The 20,574-nt window shown below is 35.1% G+C and overlaps 1 protein-coding gene across 2 annotated transcripts in view; it reads right to left on the bottom strand.

Annotated features, from left to right (window-relative positions):
- Nucleotides 1-20,574, bottom strand: part of LOC128999635 (uncharacterized) — a 91,439-nt gene that overhangs the window by 1,445 nt on the left and 69,420 nt on the right. For both annotated transcript variants that reach the window (XM_054426231.1, XM_054426232.1), the window contains exons 20-27: nucleotides 18,533-18,669; nucleotides 17,470-17,645; nucleotides 16,247-16,400; nucleotides 12,610-12,721; nucleotides 11,991-12,140; nucleotides 5,191-5,337; nucleotides 2,285-2,441; nucleotides 654-734 (exon numbers count right to left, since the gene is read on the bottom strand). In XM_054426231.1, coding sequence (XP_054282206.1) covers nucleotides 654-734; nucleotides 2,285-2,441; nucleotides 5,191-5,337; nucleotides 11,991-12,140; nucleotides 12,610-12,721; nucleotides 16,247-16,400; nucleotides 17,470-17,645; nucleotides 18,533-18,669 — 1,114 coding nt within the window. The remainder of the gene's footprint in view (nucleotides 1-653; nucleotides 735-2,284; nucleotides 2,442-5,190; nucleotides 5,338-11,990; nucleotides 12,141-12,609; nucleotides 12,722-16,246; nucleotides 16,401-17,469; nucleotides 17,646-18,532; nucleotides 18,670-20,574) is intronic.

A 20,574-nucleotide genomic window follows, 5' to 3' on the forward strand; every position in this document is an offset into this window, starting at 1 on the left:
TGGCTCAGCTGTAGATACTATTTTAAACATCGTCATTAAATGGCTCGGCTACAAATACTACAGTAGAAATCCACACTTGATGGTTCAGCTACAAATGCTATTAGGGTGCTTTATCCTCTGTAGAAATCCTAACTTGATGGTTTAGCTACAAATTCTACAGTACATATCCCCTCTTGGTTAAGCTAGAAATTAAAGATGGTTTAGAACCAGAAATTTCAAATCTGGAAACCAAAACTTTTTACTTACCTCAATAAGGTTACAAAAAAATACAGGTAATAGTAAAATGTTCATTATGCAATAAAAACTGAAAGAAGGCTTCTAAATCGCTTATCGAATCATAAAACCAAACTACAAGTACTATTGTATGTTATATATGTATATTCTCTTCTCTGCATCGTTCAGCTACAAATACTGTAGTATGAATCCCTTTCAAATAGTTCAACTATAAATAAATAGTTGTTTTAACCATTACTTACTTCTTAAAAAACTATTGTAAAAGCAATTTTATAATGACTTGCATTACATTAAATTTCTTTTCAGTTTAGGCCAATTTAAAACACAAGGTATAATCAAATACCAATAAGGGTAAAAACTAAAAGCCTTTTAGTAAAAATCTAAACAACCGAAGAGTGTAAAATACCAGCAATTCTTACCTCGTCCCTCAATATGGCGTCTCGCCCTGCCTCTCTCATCAACTGGGAGCAGTCGTGTACTCTGAGGGACGCACATTGTGGCTGAAAAACAACAATGGTAAGTTGTGATAGTAGCTGAGTGGTTATAGTGCTCACCCAATAGTAGCCGGTTCGATCCTAAGAAGTCCTAAATTCTAACCGTTTACAGCACATATAATATATTGCAAACTATTATGTATGTGGGGGCTGATAATACTAGGCATACACATTATCCGTCCACAACACAACACAAACTGGAGTTTTATAACAAGAAGCCAAAACCTGTAGGTATTAAGTTTGAAAGAAATATTTGACATAAAACATTATGTCTAAAAAAAAAACAAAAAAAAAAAACAACTGTTTCTAATTGCTAGAGCATTTTACGAAGGCCCTGAAGGGACATTCAGTTTCTTTTTGTTTTTAATTTACTTCGACTTTTATCTCTAAAAAGTTTGACTTTATTCTCGAAGTACTTTGACGATATTTCTAGTCTAATTTCAACACACAAACTGAATTTCCCTTCAGGGCTGTCGTTTGTTAAAATTTTACGGCAACTGCAACCATAACTATTAAATGTTGATGTAGGGGTGCTTCTGTAGACATATTTTTGATCGGAATTGGCAGATAGAAAGTGTTTTTAGCACACATCATGGAATATGACATTAATGAACTGATTGAACAATATTTTAATTTATGCCTTCAACAGCCTGAAATACTTGCAATTCTTTAATTGAAGCATGACATTTGCATAAGTGAGTTGACACTTAAGACAATGATAGAAACAGGGAGAAGTTGTGTGTTGAAATTAGACTATTGTAGAAATATCGAAGTACTTAGAGAATAAAGTCAAAGTACTTTGAGAATAAAGTCCAACTACTTCGAGATAGAAAGTCGAAGTTAAAAACAAAAAGCAACTGAATTTCCCTGCAGGGCCGTTGTAGCATTTTACTTTTTTGAAGAGCTTTACAACATGTAATTACATTGATCAAATTTTCCTGTTTTATTTAGTTTATTTTATTTAACGACCTATTTCTTAATCAGTAATAAGCTGCTTTGACGCCATTCTGTATTTATGCATATATTTCATCGTGTATATTTTAATACATCTTGAATACAGCTTAAATGGTTCAAAACCAGCAGTCCTTTACATTGGGCTTTCTATAAATGGTCTTGGCTTGGGTAAAGCAACTGCTGGCCTTAGTAAAAAAATTTAAAATACTTACTGAAATTAATTTTACCAGACAAATTCTTGCTACATACATATCCATATAAAATCTCATTATTAATTTCATTAATTAATAATTCTCATTGGAAATCAACTTTTTGTTACTATTACCTTTTGTTGCCGACCTTTACCTACTATTATGTTACTATTTTTTAACATTATAGATCCATTTTCAACTGAAGGCATAGCAGGTTACAATACAACTCAAGTTCCTTAAAATAAAAACTATGTGACGATCTAATGAGATTTTGAAATAAAGCAATAATGCTCTAAGACTAGTAAATCCAATAATAGATAATGGATGTATGGCAGCAAAAGGTATGTTAAATCCTGGGGCAAAAATAAATGAATATACAATAATCTACAAAGTTGGTAAGGTAATACTGACCCCCTCAGCAGTACAGACACAGCTTGTGCAGGGAGTTGGCAACGCTGTATCACCAACAGGGACAGTCCGTCCTGCAATTTGGCAACCCTGCGCTGCATTTTCTCTCCAAGCGTTTACATCAATCGTTGGAAGCGACTGACATGGCACTCGTGGATTTCTAGAAATCAACAACAGGTTGAAAGCTTATCAATCAAGTAAATAATATGATCCTAGGCAAATTAGACAACAATGGTAGAATTGCACCACTCAACAATTAAATTGGCCTGAACAGCTGATTAGTTAAATTTCGAATCATTACAATTTTACTTCATCTCTCTCAATCCTTGAACCTCATTGGTCCATTACCCATGTTGTTATGAGTAACTATGCTATTATGAAAGTAAACAATTAAAAAATCTTTTTCATATGTCTCTAACTGAAAATGTGGGTATACAGGGTCTAATTTTCAAAAATTTTCCTGGGGAGGGCTCTGAACACCCTTCCTCCCAGACCGCCCGGTGCAACCCTCCTTAGGATCATCCTAGTTACGCTTATGATGTTCTTGTTTCCAAACCAAAATTCTAACTTCCCATGAGGAAAACAACTTGCAGAACATAGCCTTAAATATTTTAGCACAGGACAAGCTAAATAAAAAAATAAAACATGTGCTGTAGTTTATTCTTACCAAATACTCTCAAATTATACCTTTGCTAAAAATATTTCTCATTTGGCACTACCCATATCTCATGTCTCCAAAATAACTGAATAAATTAAATACATGAATACTGAGTCAACATACGATTAGTCCAGCATCTATAGGGGTTGAGAATGATCTTAAAGTGTAATTAATTTAGACTTCTGATTGTTGTAGGGGCCATCATGGAAATGACCAAAACTGATTGTGTCGCCTTTCCAGCAGGTGTACAACTTGGTGGGAGTGGGAACAATTCAAAATCATCGCTCATATCTCGCGAACTAGACACGCAAAAGGGGTTGTTTCAACATATCCACTACCATGAACAGTAAAACACACTAGGGTCTGATTTCCTGGAACTAATTAGTCCAAAGGAAGGGTCAAATTAAAGTTCAAATAAGATAATAATACACATTTGTTATAACTTCTGACATATATAATAATAATAGGAATAATAATAGTAATATAACTCTGAAACCATCTAAGAGTGAAGATATTTTTGGTTTTAGTAACAGAGTTATCAAACATATTGCAGCTAATATTGTATCACCTTTGACATATTTGATCAATCTTTCCTTTTATTGCTCCTTGTTTCCTAATTGTTTAAAAATGTCCAAGAGTATACCGCTTTTCAAAAAGGGTGACAGGTCATGTATTGATAACTATAGAACAATATGTATCGTATCTGTATTTTCAAAAATAATAGAATCATGTGTTAAGAACCAACTCTTAGAATTTCTGGATCAACATAATGTTTTAAGTAGTAGCCAATTTGGTTTTCGACCTGGACGTTCCACAACTAAGGCATTAAATGAAGTTGTAACTGGTATTATTAATAGCTTTGAAAATTGTGATTATGTTAATATGACTCTTGTAGACCTCAGCAAGGCCTTTGATAGTATATCACATGAAGCCCTTCTAAACAAACTAACATTTTATGGTATAGATGATAAGCAGATGCAATTCTTTAAAACTTATCTCTGTGGTAGATTGCACAAGGTTTCATCGGCAGGCATTGAGTCCTCTTTTCAGGAGGTCCTTGCAGGGGTTCCACAGGGGTCAGTTCTGGGTCCACTTTTATTTCTTATCTATATAAACGATCTGCCTAGCAATATTCCTTGTAAAACCATTCTATATGCGGATGACACTCCTTTTGTAGTTACCGATAAAGTGTTAAAAAATGTAAAAGCACACAGTGACAGAGTAATGGAATTAGCCAGTTCTTGGTTTAATGCTAACCACCTTACAGTCAATGCCAACAAGACTGAAACAATCTGTTTTACTTTGAAAAAATTAGACTCAGAGGAAGATTGTAAGCCTGTTAGATTACTAGGGGTCACTTTAGATCAGAAGCTTACATGGGAATCTCACACCAACTCAGTAGTTTCAAAACTTTCAAGGGCTTGTTTTTTGCTACGTAAGCTACAACAATGTGTTGGTAGAAATATGTTATTAAATACTTATTTTAGTGATTTTCATTCCCATTTGCTGTATGCCACAATGCTCTGGGGAAATAGTAGAGGTGCTATCCATGTTTTTGCTTGGCAAAGAAAAGCAGTAAGGATTTTAGCCAATCTACCTTATCAAGATGACTGTAAGCAATGTTTTATTGATTACAATATAATGACTGTCCCTTGCATTTTCATATTTCAAAATCTTGTATATGTAAAGGAAAACCAGAGTGATTATGTATGTTTTGAGAAAGTTCATAATTATAACACTAGAAGAGCACAAGATATTGTCCCACCCTCTTTTAGATTGCGGAAAACAATAGTCAGCCATAAATATCTACAAATCAAGTGCTTCAATAAATTGCCACCAGAGATCAGAAACCTTGAAATCCAACCATTCAAATCAAAACTGTCAAGCTGGTTTATAAATAAAGCGTTTTATTCTCTTGATGAGTTTTTAGCATATAGATTTTAACTTAATATTATTGAGCTTTGATCCAGTGATGCTTTGGTGAATAGTTGTAATTTATTTGTTGTTAATTTTCATAGTTTATATTGATTTGTTGCTAATTGTTAATTTTGATGTTTTATCTGTTATCCTGACAAGTACATTGTACTCATCTCCTTTTATACTGCACTTTAATGTATTTCTTTGACGTTGTCTATAGCAATGTAAATTGACAAATGACAATAAAAAAAAAAAATAAAAAATAAAAAATAAAAAAAAAAAAAAAAACTTTAATCTAATGAAGAGCCAAAAGTTAGTCTATAACCCCACTTACAAGAAGTCGTTGGGTTGGTCCAGAGCAGACTTCTGGATGGTGCCCTGAGTGTCCAAGTTATCACACAGTGTCTTGGCCAGAACCACCTTCCTGATCTCTACTAGTTGTGGCTCGGTGAACTTGACTATCGGGTCAGCACTCTCATACCTAGACAACAGAGCATTAAATGTAATTACGATATCATCATAACAACCTATCTTTCAGGGCTTACGCCTCTTTCACACGACGCGGCGCGCGCCGTGCGGCGCCCGCCGGATCCGGCGTAGGGCTATGGGAGTATATGAGTCCCTTCACACTACGTGCGGCGCGCGAGTTACCGCCGGATGCACCTTGAGCCGGACGAAAGCGCCGCGCGGCGTCCACGCCGGACAAGTCAGTGAAGGTGCATTGGTTCTTATGGGAGCTTTCACACGGTGCGGCGCGCGCCGCACGGCCCAACCCCTACGCTGTCTCAATTTAGGCAAACTACCAGGCCAAGAGGGTGGAACAGTTAATTAGGATATTATATATCGTTGTATCGCGAAATAATATTTTTAAACTTATCACAAAACATAAATTTTTATGTTCATCCCATGCAAATCGGCCAACTTAAAGTATTAAAACAAAAATTTTCCTTTAATAACTAAAGGAGAATATTTAGTATTAAATTAATAATTTATACGTAATGAAACATTTTTTTTTTTACTTCTAGAATAAAATTTTTTCAGATATGACGAATGTATTATATTTTAAATTAGCCTATTCATTTTATTTGAACTTTTAAGTGGAGTGTTCACTGAGGCGTGGTTAATGAGATTTACTCGGAGGGTTGGTAGGGTCAGCATAGCCATTGTCTGCTCCACCGTCTGGTCAGGTAGTCCGCCTCAACTTACAATAGGTTGACAGCCTTTCGTCAGTCTTTGATTTGCTTTTGGAGGGTGAAGACGTACAAGTGTTATTATTTAAGTGTTTTTAGTTAAAGTTCGTGATGAGTGAAACACTAGAGACACAAGTGGTTGAGACTGATGTGGACGTGGATATAGAACAGTTGATAATGTTAGTTGAAGAAAGACAGTGTCTGTGGGACAAGTCTCTAGAGGAGTATAAGGACAGAAACAAAAATAGGGAAGCTTGGAGAGAAATCTGTCTGGTGCTATTTCCAGAATTTGACGACAAATCTGCTTCGGAAAAGAAAAGATTGGGTAAGTAACAAAGACTATATAGTCGTTTCTAACAACAAATTACAATTATGTAGTTTGATTGCAACTCACTCATCCTCATACTATTATTATATTATATCTAATATTACAACTATGGTGTATTATCATGGTGGAAGGAATAAACATAGGTGTGCTATTCCCACATATTCTAACGTCACTCGGATTGCAAACAAAAGATCATTTGATTGTAACTGTCAAATTAGTATGTATTTGTTTTTATTTGATTGTTATTGTTTTTATAACAAAATCAATGTTTTTTTCCTTCCACCATGATGTATTATAGTATGTGAATTTGTTTTTAAATGCCTGTTTGTCTTTGATATTTATAAACTGTTACATAAAAAGGTATTTTTAAACCTTGTATACCATATATTTTTTAAAATAAAACAAAAACTCATTGATGCCAAAGCCAAACAAAAACTTGGAGTCCCTATATTTATATAACAACCATAAAAAAATTATTTCTGTAACTTCATTATTTGTTATCATTCCTTCAAGCAAAGCAATTATGACCCCCAGGGAGACCATTGACCCCGGGGTCAATTTTTTAATACTTAATTTTTTTTAATAGTATGTGATAAATAATTCTAAAATAAGAAAATATGATAAATTATAGTAGTTTGGTAACTGTTAACAATAATGTTAACCAGAAATTAGTATTTTAAAAATCTATTTATTAATAGGCAAGCATGTTTCTTTACCTCCTTCTTTTTATCTAATTGCACTGTTAGGATTTGATATGGTAAAAAATGTATAGCAATATTTCAGCACTTATTACAAACAAATAATTAATATCAATTAATAATATAGACCAAAATTAATCAATAAAAATATCGAAAAAGGGGTCAATGTAACCCGGGTTTCATACCATTTATATTATATTACTCAATTTTATTTCTACAAGGAATCGGGATTTAAAGGACATTTGAAGGAAAAGGGTGCAGAAGTATAAAACAAATTTCCAACACCATTTTAATGCAAACTATATAAAACACTGACTTTGTTATAAATTTTAATACTTTACTATGTACATAAAATCATATTATTTGTCCAGTTCATAATTGTAAACATTGTTCACAATTTTGTCCATGTGCGTTGTGATCAGATTTTCTTTAACTGCCATGGCACCGATCCTACGTCTGTCATAAAGTAGTCGGCCAAAACATTCCTGACCTGGATAGATTTGATCCCACCTCGCAATGGTTGGTTGGTTCCTTGGTTGTTGCATACTGGGAAATCTTCCCATCCAACAACAGTGGACTCATCTTCTAATCTATTTCCATCTCTCACTCTGACGAAGTTATGCAGAGCCACACAGGCTTTGGTAATCTTTACTGCCAAATCTACATGTACATTCATGGGTCGATGGAAGATCCGCCACTTGTTACTCATGATGCCAAAAGTGCATTCAATTAGTCGTCTACCTCTACTCAACCTATAGTTGAACACTCTTTTCTGGACGGATAGGTTGCGGCCTCCAAAAGGACGCATGAGCTTAGTACTTAAGGGGAACGCTTCGTCTCCTAGGAAAAAATAGGGTACACAAGGTGAAACACTCCCGGGGAGGGGCTCAGGTTTAGGAAATTCTATGTCCTGATCCTTAATGTTTTTCCATAAACTTGATTTCTGGAAAATCGTAGGATCTGCTTCTGATCCATAAGCTCCAATGTCAACAAAGGTAAACCGGTAATTTGCATCACACACGGCCATTAGAACAATAGAAAAATAACCTTTGTAATTGAAATATAAAGAACCGCTATGTTCAGGCTTGACAACACGGATATGTTTGCCGTCTGCAGCCCCCACGCAATGAGGGAATTGTGTTTTTTTCAAGAATCCTTCAGATATCTCCTTTAGATTATCTGTCGTCAGCTCAGGAAAACACTCAGATTGCAAGACGTCCCATATACTTTTGCAAACGTTTTCTACAATTTTACTTATTGTAGAGATTCCAAGTTTGTAGTAGAAGTGTAGATCGGTAAACGAGTTGCCCGAAGCCAGGTACCTGGAACAAACAACAATAGATAACTGTCTTTGTTTGGATTTCGGAACCGTTAAGTGGCTCAGCCTCAGACGTGGCATGTAACGTTGAAATATACGACGTGAAAATAGAGAAGTTTGCACAACACATATGTTTGGTCGAGTTTTTGAGCACGGAACAACCTCTGGTTATTAAATATTTATTTGTGTAACTTTTTAGCGATGTGGCACTTAAATGACATGAGAGAATATGTTTACTTTGGTGCACACCCGTATTCCAAGCAAACAACACAAAACAGCGTGTTTTTATTATGCAAGTAATCCGTGTATGCTTGAAAATAAGTTGACAGCACTCAAAAATATTGCAACTACGATCAGCTGGTGCAGCGTTTCCCATTTCGCACAACAGTGCCAATTCACTCACTAGTTACACAAATAAATATTTAAGTTTTGCCTGTATCCGACATTTATTTCACGTCACTTACTACTTTACATATGTTATGATTATTAGTAAAATAATTAAAACGGAGTTGTTATTTGTAGGGGACAGCTTGATCAAGAAATGGAGAAATATACGGGACAGATGGATGAAACACATTCGAAAAGACAAGGACACGAAAAAATCCGGAGCTGGAGCCAGCAGTATCAAGAAATACGTATATCACGACCAACTTCAGTTTTTGAAGAAAATTGCACACGAACATGCCACTGAGTCTTCTATCAACGTTCCCGATGACAATAGGCCTACTTTAGTCTCGCCCACGGATGAAATGGTGGACGATCCTGAAGACCCGACCCAAGCGCAGATGGGCGAGCCGAGCAGACCAAAAATAACCAGAAAGAGGAAAAAACCGGAAGACGAGTTCGAACTGAAAATGATGAAAGTGTTAGACAAAGGGGATGACCCAGATGAAACTTACTTCGGATTTTTCAGAAGCATGGTTCCAACTTTGAAAACCTTCACGAATGACCAGTTTCTGGAATTCCAGCTTGGTGTTCTACGTGTTTTGAAGAACGTTAAGGCCGAAGGAACCAGCCAGGTCACTACTCCCCAGCAAGTCCCTTACCCATATCCCGGAAGTCAGCCTCAAAACATCAGTTTTCCTCAACAACAGCCGCAATTCCCCCCGCAACCTACTTATGAGCCATACACCAACCCATTCACTCGTCCAATTCATCCTAATCCCTCCAACAGCAGGGATCAGTTCTATCAAGGGATTCAAGAAACCAGTCAAGGAAGCAACAAGCAGCCTACGCTACAACCATATCCACCACGGACACCAACCCCGAATCACGATAGAACTACACCACTGTCGTCATCAAGTATCTTGTCCTTAGATTTCGAGGGGGAATCTACTGGAAGTTGGAATGCTTAGAATGTTTTGCCTCAAATATGTGTTAAAATAACTATATTAATGTTGAACTATTTACATTTCATAATTAATGTTCAACTATTTGCATTTTATTATTCATGTTCAACTTTTTGCATTTTACTATTAATGTTGAACTACATTTCATAATTAATTGTCAACTATTTGCATTTTATTATTCATGTTCAACTATTTGATTTTATTATTCATGTTCAACTATTTGCATTTTACTATTAATGTTGAACTATTTACATTTTATAATAAATGTTAAACCTTTTTGCATTTTATTTTTCATGTTTAACTATTTGCATTTTACTATTAATGTTGAACTACATTTGATAATTAATGTTAAACTATTTGCTTTTATTATTAATGTTGAAATATTGACATTTCATAATTAATGTTCAACTATTTGCATTTTATTTAATAAAAAAAATTAAAAAAAAAAACTTTGATCCTAGTTATTTTTGTAATTGCCTTCTACTCTTGTTGTCTGTTGACCTGTCGGTTTTTCCGCTCAAAGGACAGTAAGTTTTGGATTTAGATTCGAATAAATTACGGTACCCATCAATTAACCAGATCACATTAAATCTACACTATTATAAAATTGATAAAGTTGTTAATAATAAAAAAAAAATAATTGTTTATCATTTTGTTATTTTTTTATTACAGTATTATTAACAAATTTTTTTACATCAGCCAAATATGTTATTGCGAGAGCGGGGGCCATGAGGTTCAACTATTAAGTTATATATATTGAAACTGAAACATTGATTACTTTATGTTTCAATAATGTTACTCAACAAGTAATCAAAATTACAATTAAAAAATATATATAAACTACTGTACACTCATAAACTTACCTTATTGTAACAGCAAGCATTTCAATTGGTTGGATGCAATTTCGCATTCTTGTGTTTTCTTTTTGCAGATTCACTTTCAGTTTGTCATGAAGCTCGTCAAATGATTTAATTGACATCCGAAAATAAGCGAAGAATCTTTCTTCATCGTTTCTCAAGGCTTCAAACAACACCTTGAATGCACCAAAGTGGTGACGATTCTCAAGCATTGGGTGAACCCAAAATCGCCTATTACGACGTCTTCTTCTCCTTCGTCTCCACACTAAGTAAATTGCGAGAACCTTCTTTTGGTATGGTGTTAACATGTCTGCTACTAATCCACAACTGAACAACTGAACAGAATCAGAAAATAATCAATATTTAGGAGTGCCGTACGGCGCGCGCCGCACGAAACCGTACTAGTGTGAAGACACACGCTTGTCCGGCGCAGCGCCGCGCGGCGGGCGCCGCACGGCGCGCGCCGCTTCGTGTGAAAGAGGCGTTAGGTCACATGTTGGCCTGACTTGAAGTAATGTGACAAACAATTCCAGGTCTGTGTCCAACAGAGTAGAGGGGGTTTTTTAGTGAGTAGTCTGATAATTTTCAGGAGTCTCACACTACAGGCTGGTTACCTGTGTGCGTAAAAACATTTTCCCTCCTCTCCCTAAAAAAAAATAACCTATCTCTCAATTAAAAATCTTCAGAATTTTTTTTACAGATAGCCATGTTCTATTTTAATGGTTTATCAATCTTGTACGTATAAATAGGGCTAACATTTTAAATTGACATTCTTAAACTAGAACTTAAAGAGAATAAATCAAAGTGGACTTAATATCCTTACGCACCAATCAGCTGCATGTTAAAACTTGACTGATGAAACCGCAGATCTTAGGCAGTAATAAAGCTACACAGATCATCTCACAACATTCTACCATAGACAAATAGAATAAATATAGACTGTCACAGGAAGCTTCCGGCGCTAACTGCTACGAGTGCCGTGTAGTTACAGGCAAGGAGCGCAGGAGCCTTATGCTACCAGCAGACGCTACAGCGGTGCGCGCCGTAACTACTTAACACTCCTAGCGGTGGGCGTCGGAACATATGCTATCCGCTGCCAGTCTATATCTATTCTATTTGTCTATGATTCTACACTCATATTTGGGTTAAAATACACACCTAGGTGGCGTCTCAATCTCAACTAATTGATAATTGACTAATCATAAGCTGTAAGTTTAAATAAATAAAGTTTGGTTTTAGTGGACGAGTCACACATTAGGAACGGGCAGTTTTCTGACAATGAATCAATAGTCTCAAAAAAGGCTAACACATTGGTAACAGGTATTTTTTGTTGATTTCTCTGGCTCAATAAAATGAACCCATCTCGTGGAAACAGTCAAAAGTGATCCACTTACCAGAACCTATCACACTTCTTCAGTTGGCGGAACTGTAGTCCGATGATGCAAGCAAAGGTTGGTCCTACCAGCCCGCCTTGGACAGCTCGCTCGCTCAAACCTCCGGGGAACAAGTCAATGTCGTCTACACTGGCATAGATACGGCGGAACCTGCAAACAGTAACAAATTATTACTCATGAGGAAAATACTTCAGTCGAATCAAAATGTTGCTAGTTGACTCTGATTTGTCCTTTGCACCCTATTACAGAGTGTGTCCTCCTATCATTATATTTGGACTGAGGGATGATACATTAAAATAACAAATAACCAATGTTGTTCAAAGGTTTATTGCAGACATTTTATAGGTTCCAAAAAAATAAATCATTTTAGGATTATTACAAACCTTTGAACAACATTAACTCACCTTCACCAACAATGAACTTCAAACAAAGAAATAACCAATGTCAGATAACCAGTGAAAGAAGATTCGTGGCATTCCCATTCTAAAAATATACATGGGCATGGTTTCGGTTATGAAAGTTATAAATGAAAATGAATGTTCTGAATTTGTCTAGTTTTTTTTTTTACTTTAAAACCACTACCGGTAGTCTGAATCACATATGCAAATAAATAACAAACCTGGCAATAGTCTCGGCTGGAATTTCCCTGCTCAGATCCTCCCATGTAGTAGCTCGCTTCAGATTGCACAAAGCTCTGTACTCATTGTACGAGGGGATGGCATGGTCTCGGCCTACAACACAAACAAAAATGGTTCAGTTACATTGCACTATTTGAAACAGCAGAGACCTTTTTTGCCAACAAAAATCATTCAGGTTCACTTTGTCACATAAAACATTTAGAAAAGCACGTGACATGTCAATACAATCTTAACATAAAAATGAGGCTACAGAATAGTCTTTCCTTTTTACAACTACTTTTCACAAGACATGAAAATTACATAAACCATTGTTCCTTAAGCCTTCCCGGACTATAGGTGGCTATATCCGCTCGGGGCTATAGAATACAGGGGCTAGCTCACGTCTTTGATGTAGCACTTGCCGACACGGCCCCGCTCCCCCACCTCCTGTGACGTCACCGGGCTGACAGTCAGGCCTGTTTCCATTACGCGGCCAGCGAAAATCTCACTCTTTTACACGCTCTCCTACCGTTGTACGAACATATTTCTCATATGATACTTATATCGTTTTATTCTGCATTAACTGTACAATCCAAATATCCAAACAGTTTTTAGTTTACCACAAGTAAATTGGTTTTATACCAACAAACGTAGAGAAACTACAATAATGAAACTTGAAAAAGTCACTAAGCGAGGAACATTTTTATTTTCGGGTTAGGCACAAACTTTCAGCGAGAAAACTGTAGTCAATCAGTTCTTCCTTAGTAATTACTTAACAATTCTTAAATACCCCTAACATTTCATTAATAAATCGTCTCAAAAGACGATTGTTACAACTGAGCGCTGGCGGGTAATTTTGCCGTTCGCCTCGCAAATTTTAGGTTGTTGTTATGGCAACACTGCATCAAATACGCGTAAAACAACTTCGCTCTTTCATTGTTATTCGCGTCTTCCGTTTGTTTCTGAAGAACATAGAAGAAAAATGATCAGAAGATGAGTAAGTGGCTAAAATCAGCGAAATAGGATACCTATTATAATAAAAATAGTATCGCATTAAAACACTCTTTTACTTATTTTCTACGAATAAACACTTTGTTCAACAGACAATATAAAATTACCTAAACCATTACACATTCCTAAAAGATACCCAACCAAGTGTATTAGAATTATATGACAAGGGGTACCGGAATATCAAACAAGATAAAATAACATTCTAAGCCTTAAGTCTACACAATTCTTAAAATTCAGTTTTAGCACTAATTACATGTTTCACTAATAGAACCAGTGCAATTGTTTTAGGATCATAACATTTTTTTACTATCATGTTATAAACAGCACGATGCGGACATGTGCGGAACGATGTAATGTGATCGCCAAATTTATAAAGCCTTAAAGCCTTACTTCCTGATAAGCAATTAACGACCCGTTGGTTTTATCGAAAATTTTCAGGCTAAATTATTGAAATAGAACTATTAATGAATATTTTTCTCGCTCAAAGTTTGTTCCTATCCCAAAAATAAAAAACATCCCCGCTTAGTGACTTTTTGTAGTTCACAAGTTTGTAATCGTTATAATTTTCCCCTTTTAAAATACATATTATTGATCATAACTAAAATATTTTTGGACCATCAGATTCTGTAGTTAATGCAGATTACAACGATATAAGTTTTATACGTACAATTTAATTGTGTACATTTAGGGAAGCATTTAAATGAGCGATTTGTATATGTGTCGCGCGCTAGCTACACCCGTGGAGTCAGCGCGGTGACGTCACAGCCACACGGCAGTGGGACCACTTTGCTAGTCCACGTGAGCCAGCCCCTGTATTCTATAGCCCCGATATCCGCTATCATTTTGTGCATAGTGGACGGTAGGCGGATATACAGGGTGTCCATAAAAAACGTTTCAGGACTTTGGGAAATGAATCCCCATACTAAAAGGAAGAAAAAAGTTTATGGGAAGGTATGTCCGAAAATGCATATTAACCCAGATATCCGCCATTTTGTTTTTTATACAAAAAAATTTTTATCTGTGAAGTTTTTTATTCGACGATTATGAAATTTGGTATACATGTTAATATACACAAGACCTATAATAGAAAAAATAATAAAGTTGTTCCGATTGTAAATTTCAAAATGGCGTCCGTTTGAATTTTTCTAACTTAAATAACTCAAAAACGGCTAATTCTATGAAAAAATGTCAAGAATACTTTTTTTAGCATTTTTAATTTCCTATCAAACGATACCAAGATCAAAAAGATCGGACAAAAGATAACTGAAATATAACGTTTTTTGTGTAAATATTAGGCAAAGTTAGTAGAGGAACCCTTAATTTTTGCTTTATTTTTACACAAAAAACGTTACATTTCAGTTATCTTTTGTCCGATCTTTTTGATCTTGGTATCGTTTGATAGGAAATTAAAAATGCTAAAAAAAAGTATCCTTGACATTTTTTTATAGAATTAGCCGTTTTTGAGTTATTTAAGTTAGAAAAATTCAAACGGCCGCCATTTTGAAATTTACAATCGGAACAACTTTATTATTTTTTCTATTATAGGTCTTGTGTATATTAACATGTATACCAAATTTCATAATCGTCGAATAAAAAACTTCACAGATAAAAATTTTTTTGTATAAAAAACAAAATGGCGGATATCTGGGTTAATATGCATTTTCGGACATACCTTCCCATATACTTTTTTCTTCCTTTTAGTATGGGGATTCATTTCCCAAAGTCCTGAAACGTTTTTTATGGACACCCTGTATATGTCGATTATTACAACATTTATTGTTATAGTTGATTATAAGGGTGTCCCAGAACTCTCTACCAATATTTTAGGGCGTTGCTCCTGGGTAAGAAACATAACTAAATATTATATTTAAACTGTCCGGAAGTTCTTAGTTACTCACACAGCCACCATTTTGTTTTTTTCTGTTATTAATTTTTTTCCAAAGAATGGTAAAAGATACGAAATGGAAACTTTGCACAAACATTTATGACAGCTAGACAAAGCTACAAAAAAATTATGACGATTTTTCAAATTCATAAAACAAAATGGCGGCCATTTAAAATTTCTGTCAAATCAATGGTTTTTGAGTTATTTAAGTGAGAAAATTTTAAATGGCCGCCATTTTGTTTTATGAATTTGAAAAATCATCATAATTTTTTTGTAGCTTTGTCTACTTGTAATAAATGTTTGTGCAAAGTTTCCATTTCGTATGTTTAACCATTCTTTAGAAAAAAATTAATAACTGAAAAAAACAAAATAGTGGCTGTGTGAGAAACTAAGGACTTCCGGAAAATTTAAATATGATATTTAGGCACGTTTCTTACCCAGGATCAATGCCCTAAAATATTGGTAGAGAGTTCCGGGACACCCTGTATATAATAACATTAATCTTTGTAAAACGGTCTGTACTAGAAATGTTTTTCTAGAACAAAAAAATAAAAATATTTTGGACAAAAGCATAGATGGTCATCGGGTTAGTAGGTCAACTAACTATTTACAACATTCTAAAATACAGACGTAAAAAAATATTTTTTATTAATTTTGCTGTCTGTATACATATCATAGGCTGTTTGAGAAGGTTTTGATAAAAAATAAATATAAAAGTTTCCCTTCTATTTGGTTTGTCTCACCTCTCTGCACGTTTAGAGCTGGAAGGTCCATGCCAGAATGGGGAACCCTTCTGTCTTCAAACAGGTGATTGGTGATCTCTCCGGTGATAAACTGGTCGAGGTTCTCCATGGGCGTGGCGACCAATCCTCGTATCAGCTCATCCACCATGTGGCGCTAGCACAGACAAGTGGGTCACTAACTTGTTACTATAACCTGAATCTGAAAAGTCTTGGGCCAAAAGACTTCAGTTGGTTTTTCAAAGGCCGATACTAAGAGGTGATTTCCACGGGCTGTGTTTTTATAGAGCCTAATCCAACTCACTAATATTAAAAAAAGGTTCAAATGCTTGCTATTAGGCAATCCAACGTTGTTGTAAACACAACTATATTATAGTTTTGGTGCCTGTGTGGCACCATCATCAAGCTTCACAAGGAGGGATGTGATGAGAAATAATCGTTTTCACCCTTATCAACTACAGTATATATAAAATATATCACGGATTTTGAAGTCACAAAGTGACGTAGGCTGCTAGCGTGAAATATTGTCTTCTACATCTTCACTTGAATTTCCAGGAGTTTTTTTTTTGCAAGAATGTGTTTACATTCCAGTGAACACTGTGAATTTCCCATCCACAAAGATTGAAGAGTAGTTTGTTTAGAGTCCACTTCTTATGGAGCCCTTTCACCTTATTTAGTTGTTAAATCGGAGATTTAGTGGGTGGGCAGGAGGTAATGTGGGTTAGTTGGTAGCCTATATATTTGGCCTTAAAAACCTTTTTCAAGCCACAAAGTCAAGATCATATTACCCATTAGGTTGAAAATAATTATGCATGGATAAATTAAATTTGCACACTTTACTTCCTAATGGGTGCCGAATCAGTAAAAAATCATGAATGGAAACTAATTATTGTGCTGAAAACAAAATGCTGTGTGCTACTTTGGGAGTATATGAACTCAAAGTAATTTGGAGTACATAAACTAAAAGGGAGTTAAGAGTCCTTCATAAATAAACTTTTATCAAGAAAAAACTAAAATGAGATTGCCGTGGGTACAGAACAAAGCTAGTCTTCGCACTAAAAATGATGCAAGCAAATAATCTACAACCCAAAACACATATGAGCGTCGTAATTGAATGATCAAGTACTGAAATACATCCAGAAGTACACGGTAGAACTGCTGGAGGGGAGGAAAGACACCTTTGAGGATCACATTGCTGAGTTTAAGGGAATACCACATCAGCTCACCTGATGTACAATATCTGGATTGAAAAAGACATCCCTGAGCAGAACAGCTGGCTCAACGGGTTGGTACTGACTGTTCATCCTAGGCAGGTGCGGGCGTAGCAGCGAGTGGCCGATACGGAAGGCGGCGGTCGCAAACTCCGTCACAATGTTCGGGTTGCAAGATGAACTGTAGGTGGCTGTGTAATATCATCTTTATTATTTTACATCAGTAAATAGTAATTTTGATTTTAACGTTAAGGTAAGAAAATTTTGACACTCTTAAACAGTATAACAAAAAAAAAAAAATAAGCAGATCAATAAAATTAGAAATTATTTTTAATAAAACCTATAAAGATTTTGAACAACCAGGAACATTTTATATAGATTTGAGCGTTTAAATAAAGCTAGTAGAAATAAAATCTTAAAGAGTTTTTTGTATGGCTTTCTGTTTTGTGTATGTGATGTTTAAGTGCTACATCTACTTAATGTCTACTTTTTATTTCATGCTGGATTTTTACAATGTATGCTTTCTTCATTTGTACGCTCAAGTGGTCAGTGTCATCACTGAATTCTGGTCTTCCAGTGATAGCAACGGCAAGTTGCTATTTAAAATATTTACAAAACTAGACGTTCCGTCCATTTGGCAGGTGACAGCTCAGCTTTGCCCCTGAGGATGCCTCATTGGCACCAAATGGGCGAAACAAAGTTTTATTAATGTTGTAAATACTACTGACTTTACGTGGCACTCACCGCAAGACAGAGAATTCAGTGATGAAAGCATTTAACCACCAGAAACACCAAAGGACAAGCAAAATTTTTTATTTGATAATTTTATTTTGGTTATAGATTTAAGTTTTAGGTAGATTAACAATAAACAAATAAAGAACAAAACGCCTTAAACACAAACCGGGCAGAACTAGCATTAAAATATTTCTCAAACTGATACATAAGCATTATAAATCTATTAAGGGGTACCTATATTTGATCCATTGCTTTGAATCACTTATTGTGACTGACTCAGCAAAGGTTATTTAAAAACTCATCAAAGTTTTTCCTTAAATCGTAGCAAACACAGATAACTCACTCTTGGAGTATCCCTGTGGTGTAAGTTTTAGTCCGTACAAGTTGATGGCGTTCCAACCCAACAGTCGTGGCAGAAACTCGTTGTACACTGTGTGTTGGTAGCTGGCAACAACGATACGTCGAGCCGTCTGGTATAGTCTGCAACAAATAGATTATGTTATTGGTCTTTGACCATTGGATAAAATAGCTGAGCCTAACTAATGTAGCTGGGTGTCTGAGTGGTTAAATTTATCGTCTAATCAACAGATCACAAATTTGGTTGTGAGAAAAGTTAGTTCAAAACTTTGCCTGGTAGAATGAAGATTATTTTAGCTAAAGAACAAGCTATGTAGCTGATTTATTTGGTAGCAAGACTTATCATATCATTAATTCACAACACGTGCTTCATATCTTCGCCTTAAAATATGGACCCTAGTGTGTCAATGTAGGAATCTATGAGAAAACACTTCGTTACAGGGTTTAAGGAAGCAATAATCTCTGTCTCCTTGAGGGTGTCTTTCCAGATGAATTAAAGGTCACCAGAGTCTGTCCCATTTTTAAAAAAGGTAAACAAGATATTCCAGAAAGTTATCGCCCAATATCAATCATTCCTGTAGTATCAAAATTGTTTGAAATCATGGTTTTTGACCAGCTGAATTCTTTTTTTGAAAGAAACAACTTTTTAAGTGTATCACAATTTGGATTTAGAAAGGGCAAGTGTACATCAGACGCAATAGATAAATTGATTAATGAGGTACTAAACATTGGACATGTGGTCTTTGAGAGGAAATCACTTGCTCAGGCCACTTTCTGCGACCTGAGTAGGGCTTTCGATTGTGTCGACCATGATGACCTAATAACAGTGTTGGGGAAGCTACTTTTAAAATGTAGCTAGCTACAACTACTGCTACATTTCCAAAACAGTAGCTTAGCTACAGCTACAGCTACAGTTCCGAAAAAGTAGCTAGCTACAACTACAGCTACAATGAAATGTAGCTACAGCTACAATTTTAGCTACTTTTCCAAAGACGTTAATTTTTATTCCACGCACATTAGGTAAATGTAAAATTAATTGCAACTACATTTTTATTGAACAAACATTTAAAAAAATGTCAGTATTGTATCTTGCCTGGAAAACAAATTGTTCCTAGATTGTATTTAATTTATTGGCATTATAAACCTAACATTACAACAACAGAACCAAATAGTTGGGTGTCCCATCATATTTAGTAATTATTTTTAAATATTGCATTATTTTTAAGCATCTTAAAATGTAATTTTCATTAAGTTCAAAGGACATACAACCAAACTATATTTTAAAAGCTAATTTTATTAATTTAATATAGATTCATTTATAGATGTTTTATATCAACAATTAAGACCAATAAAACTGCAAAAAGATTATTTAAACATATTTTTTGTGTTACAGAGCCTCGCCTACTGAAATTGGAGTTTATTGCCTTTCTTTACTTTTAATGTTAAAAACAACATTGCTATAACTTTTAAAGTGATAAATTACTTATTATACGAATAACACTTTTCAATGCCAATAAATCGTCCTTTATTGTCATTATGCATAGGGCAAATTGTGCTTCAACCTAGTTGGTAGAGAAAACAGTATTCAGCAACTTATCCTGAAATCGGCTTTTAATTTAAACATGATGAAATTTGTAAAGTAAAAATAACATGTAGGCCTACTTGGCTATGTAACAAGTTGGCTATAGTAGGCTTGTTTTGCAAGGACTAAACAGATATATTCATAATAATTGAACTTGGTATTCGTCTTAAACCATAGCCTCAGTCCTATACAAGAGCTGTTAGCAGGAGCGAACTATGCTATTTTTTCAATGTAAGTTTCATACTATATGGAGATTTTTTCATTACAATTATCATGTAGTCTAGGCATATCTTAAATCTCATCAGGTAATTTCCTCTTTGCTAATTTAGTAAACTAAACCTTTGAAAAATCTTCGTAATCTAACCAAGGAAGGGCTTGTGATGATAAACCACAATCAACAGCTGAAGCAAAGGTTGATAGACCAGCTTTCTCATTATTTCAAGGTG

The sequence above is a fragment of the Macrosteles quadrilineatus genome, unplaced genomic scaffold (assembly GCF_028750875.1).
Source record: "Macrosteles quadrilineatus isolate MER2022 unplaced genomic scaffold, UCM_ALF_1.0 Scaffold_8__2_contigs__length_117827958, whole genome shotgun sequence".
In the NCBI taxonomy this organism is placed as follows: domain Eukaryota; kingdom Metazoa; phylum Arthropoda; class Insecta; order Hemiptera; family Cicadellidae; genus Macrosteles; species Macrosteles quadrilineatus.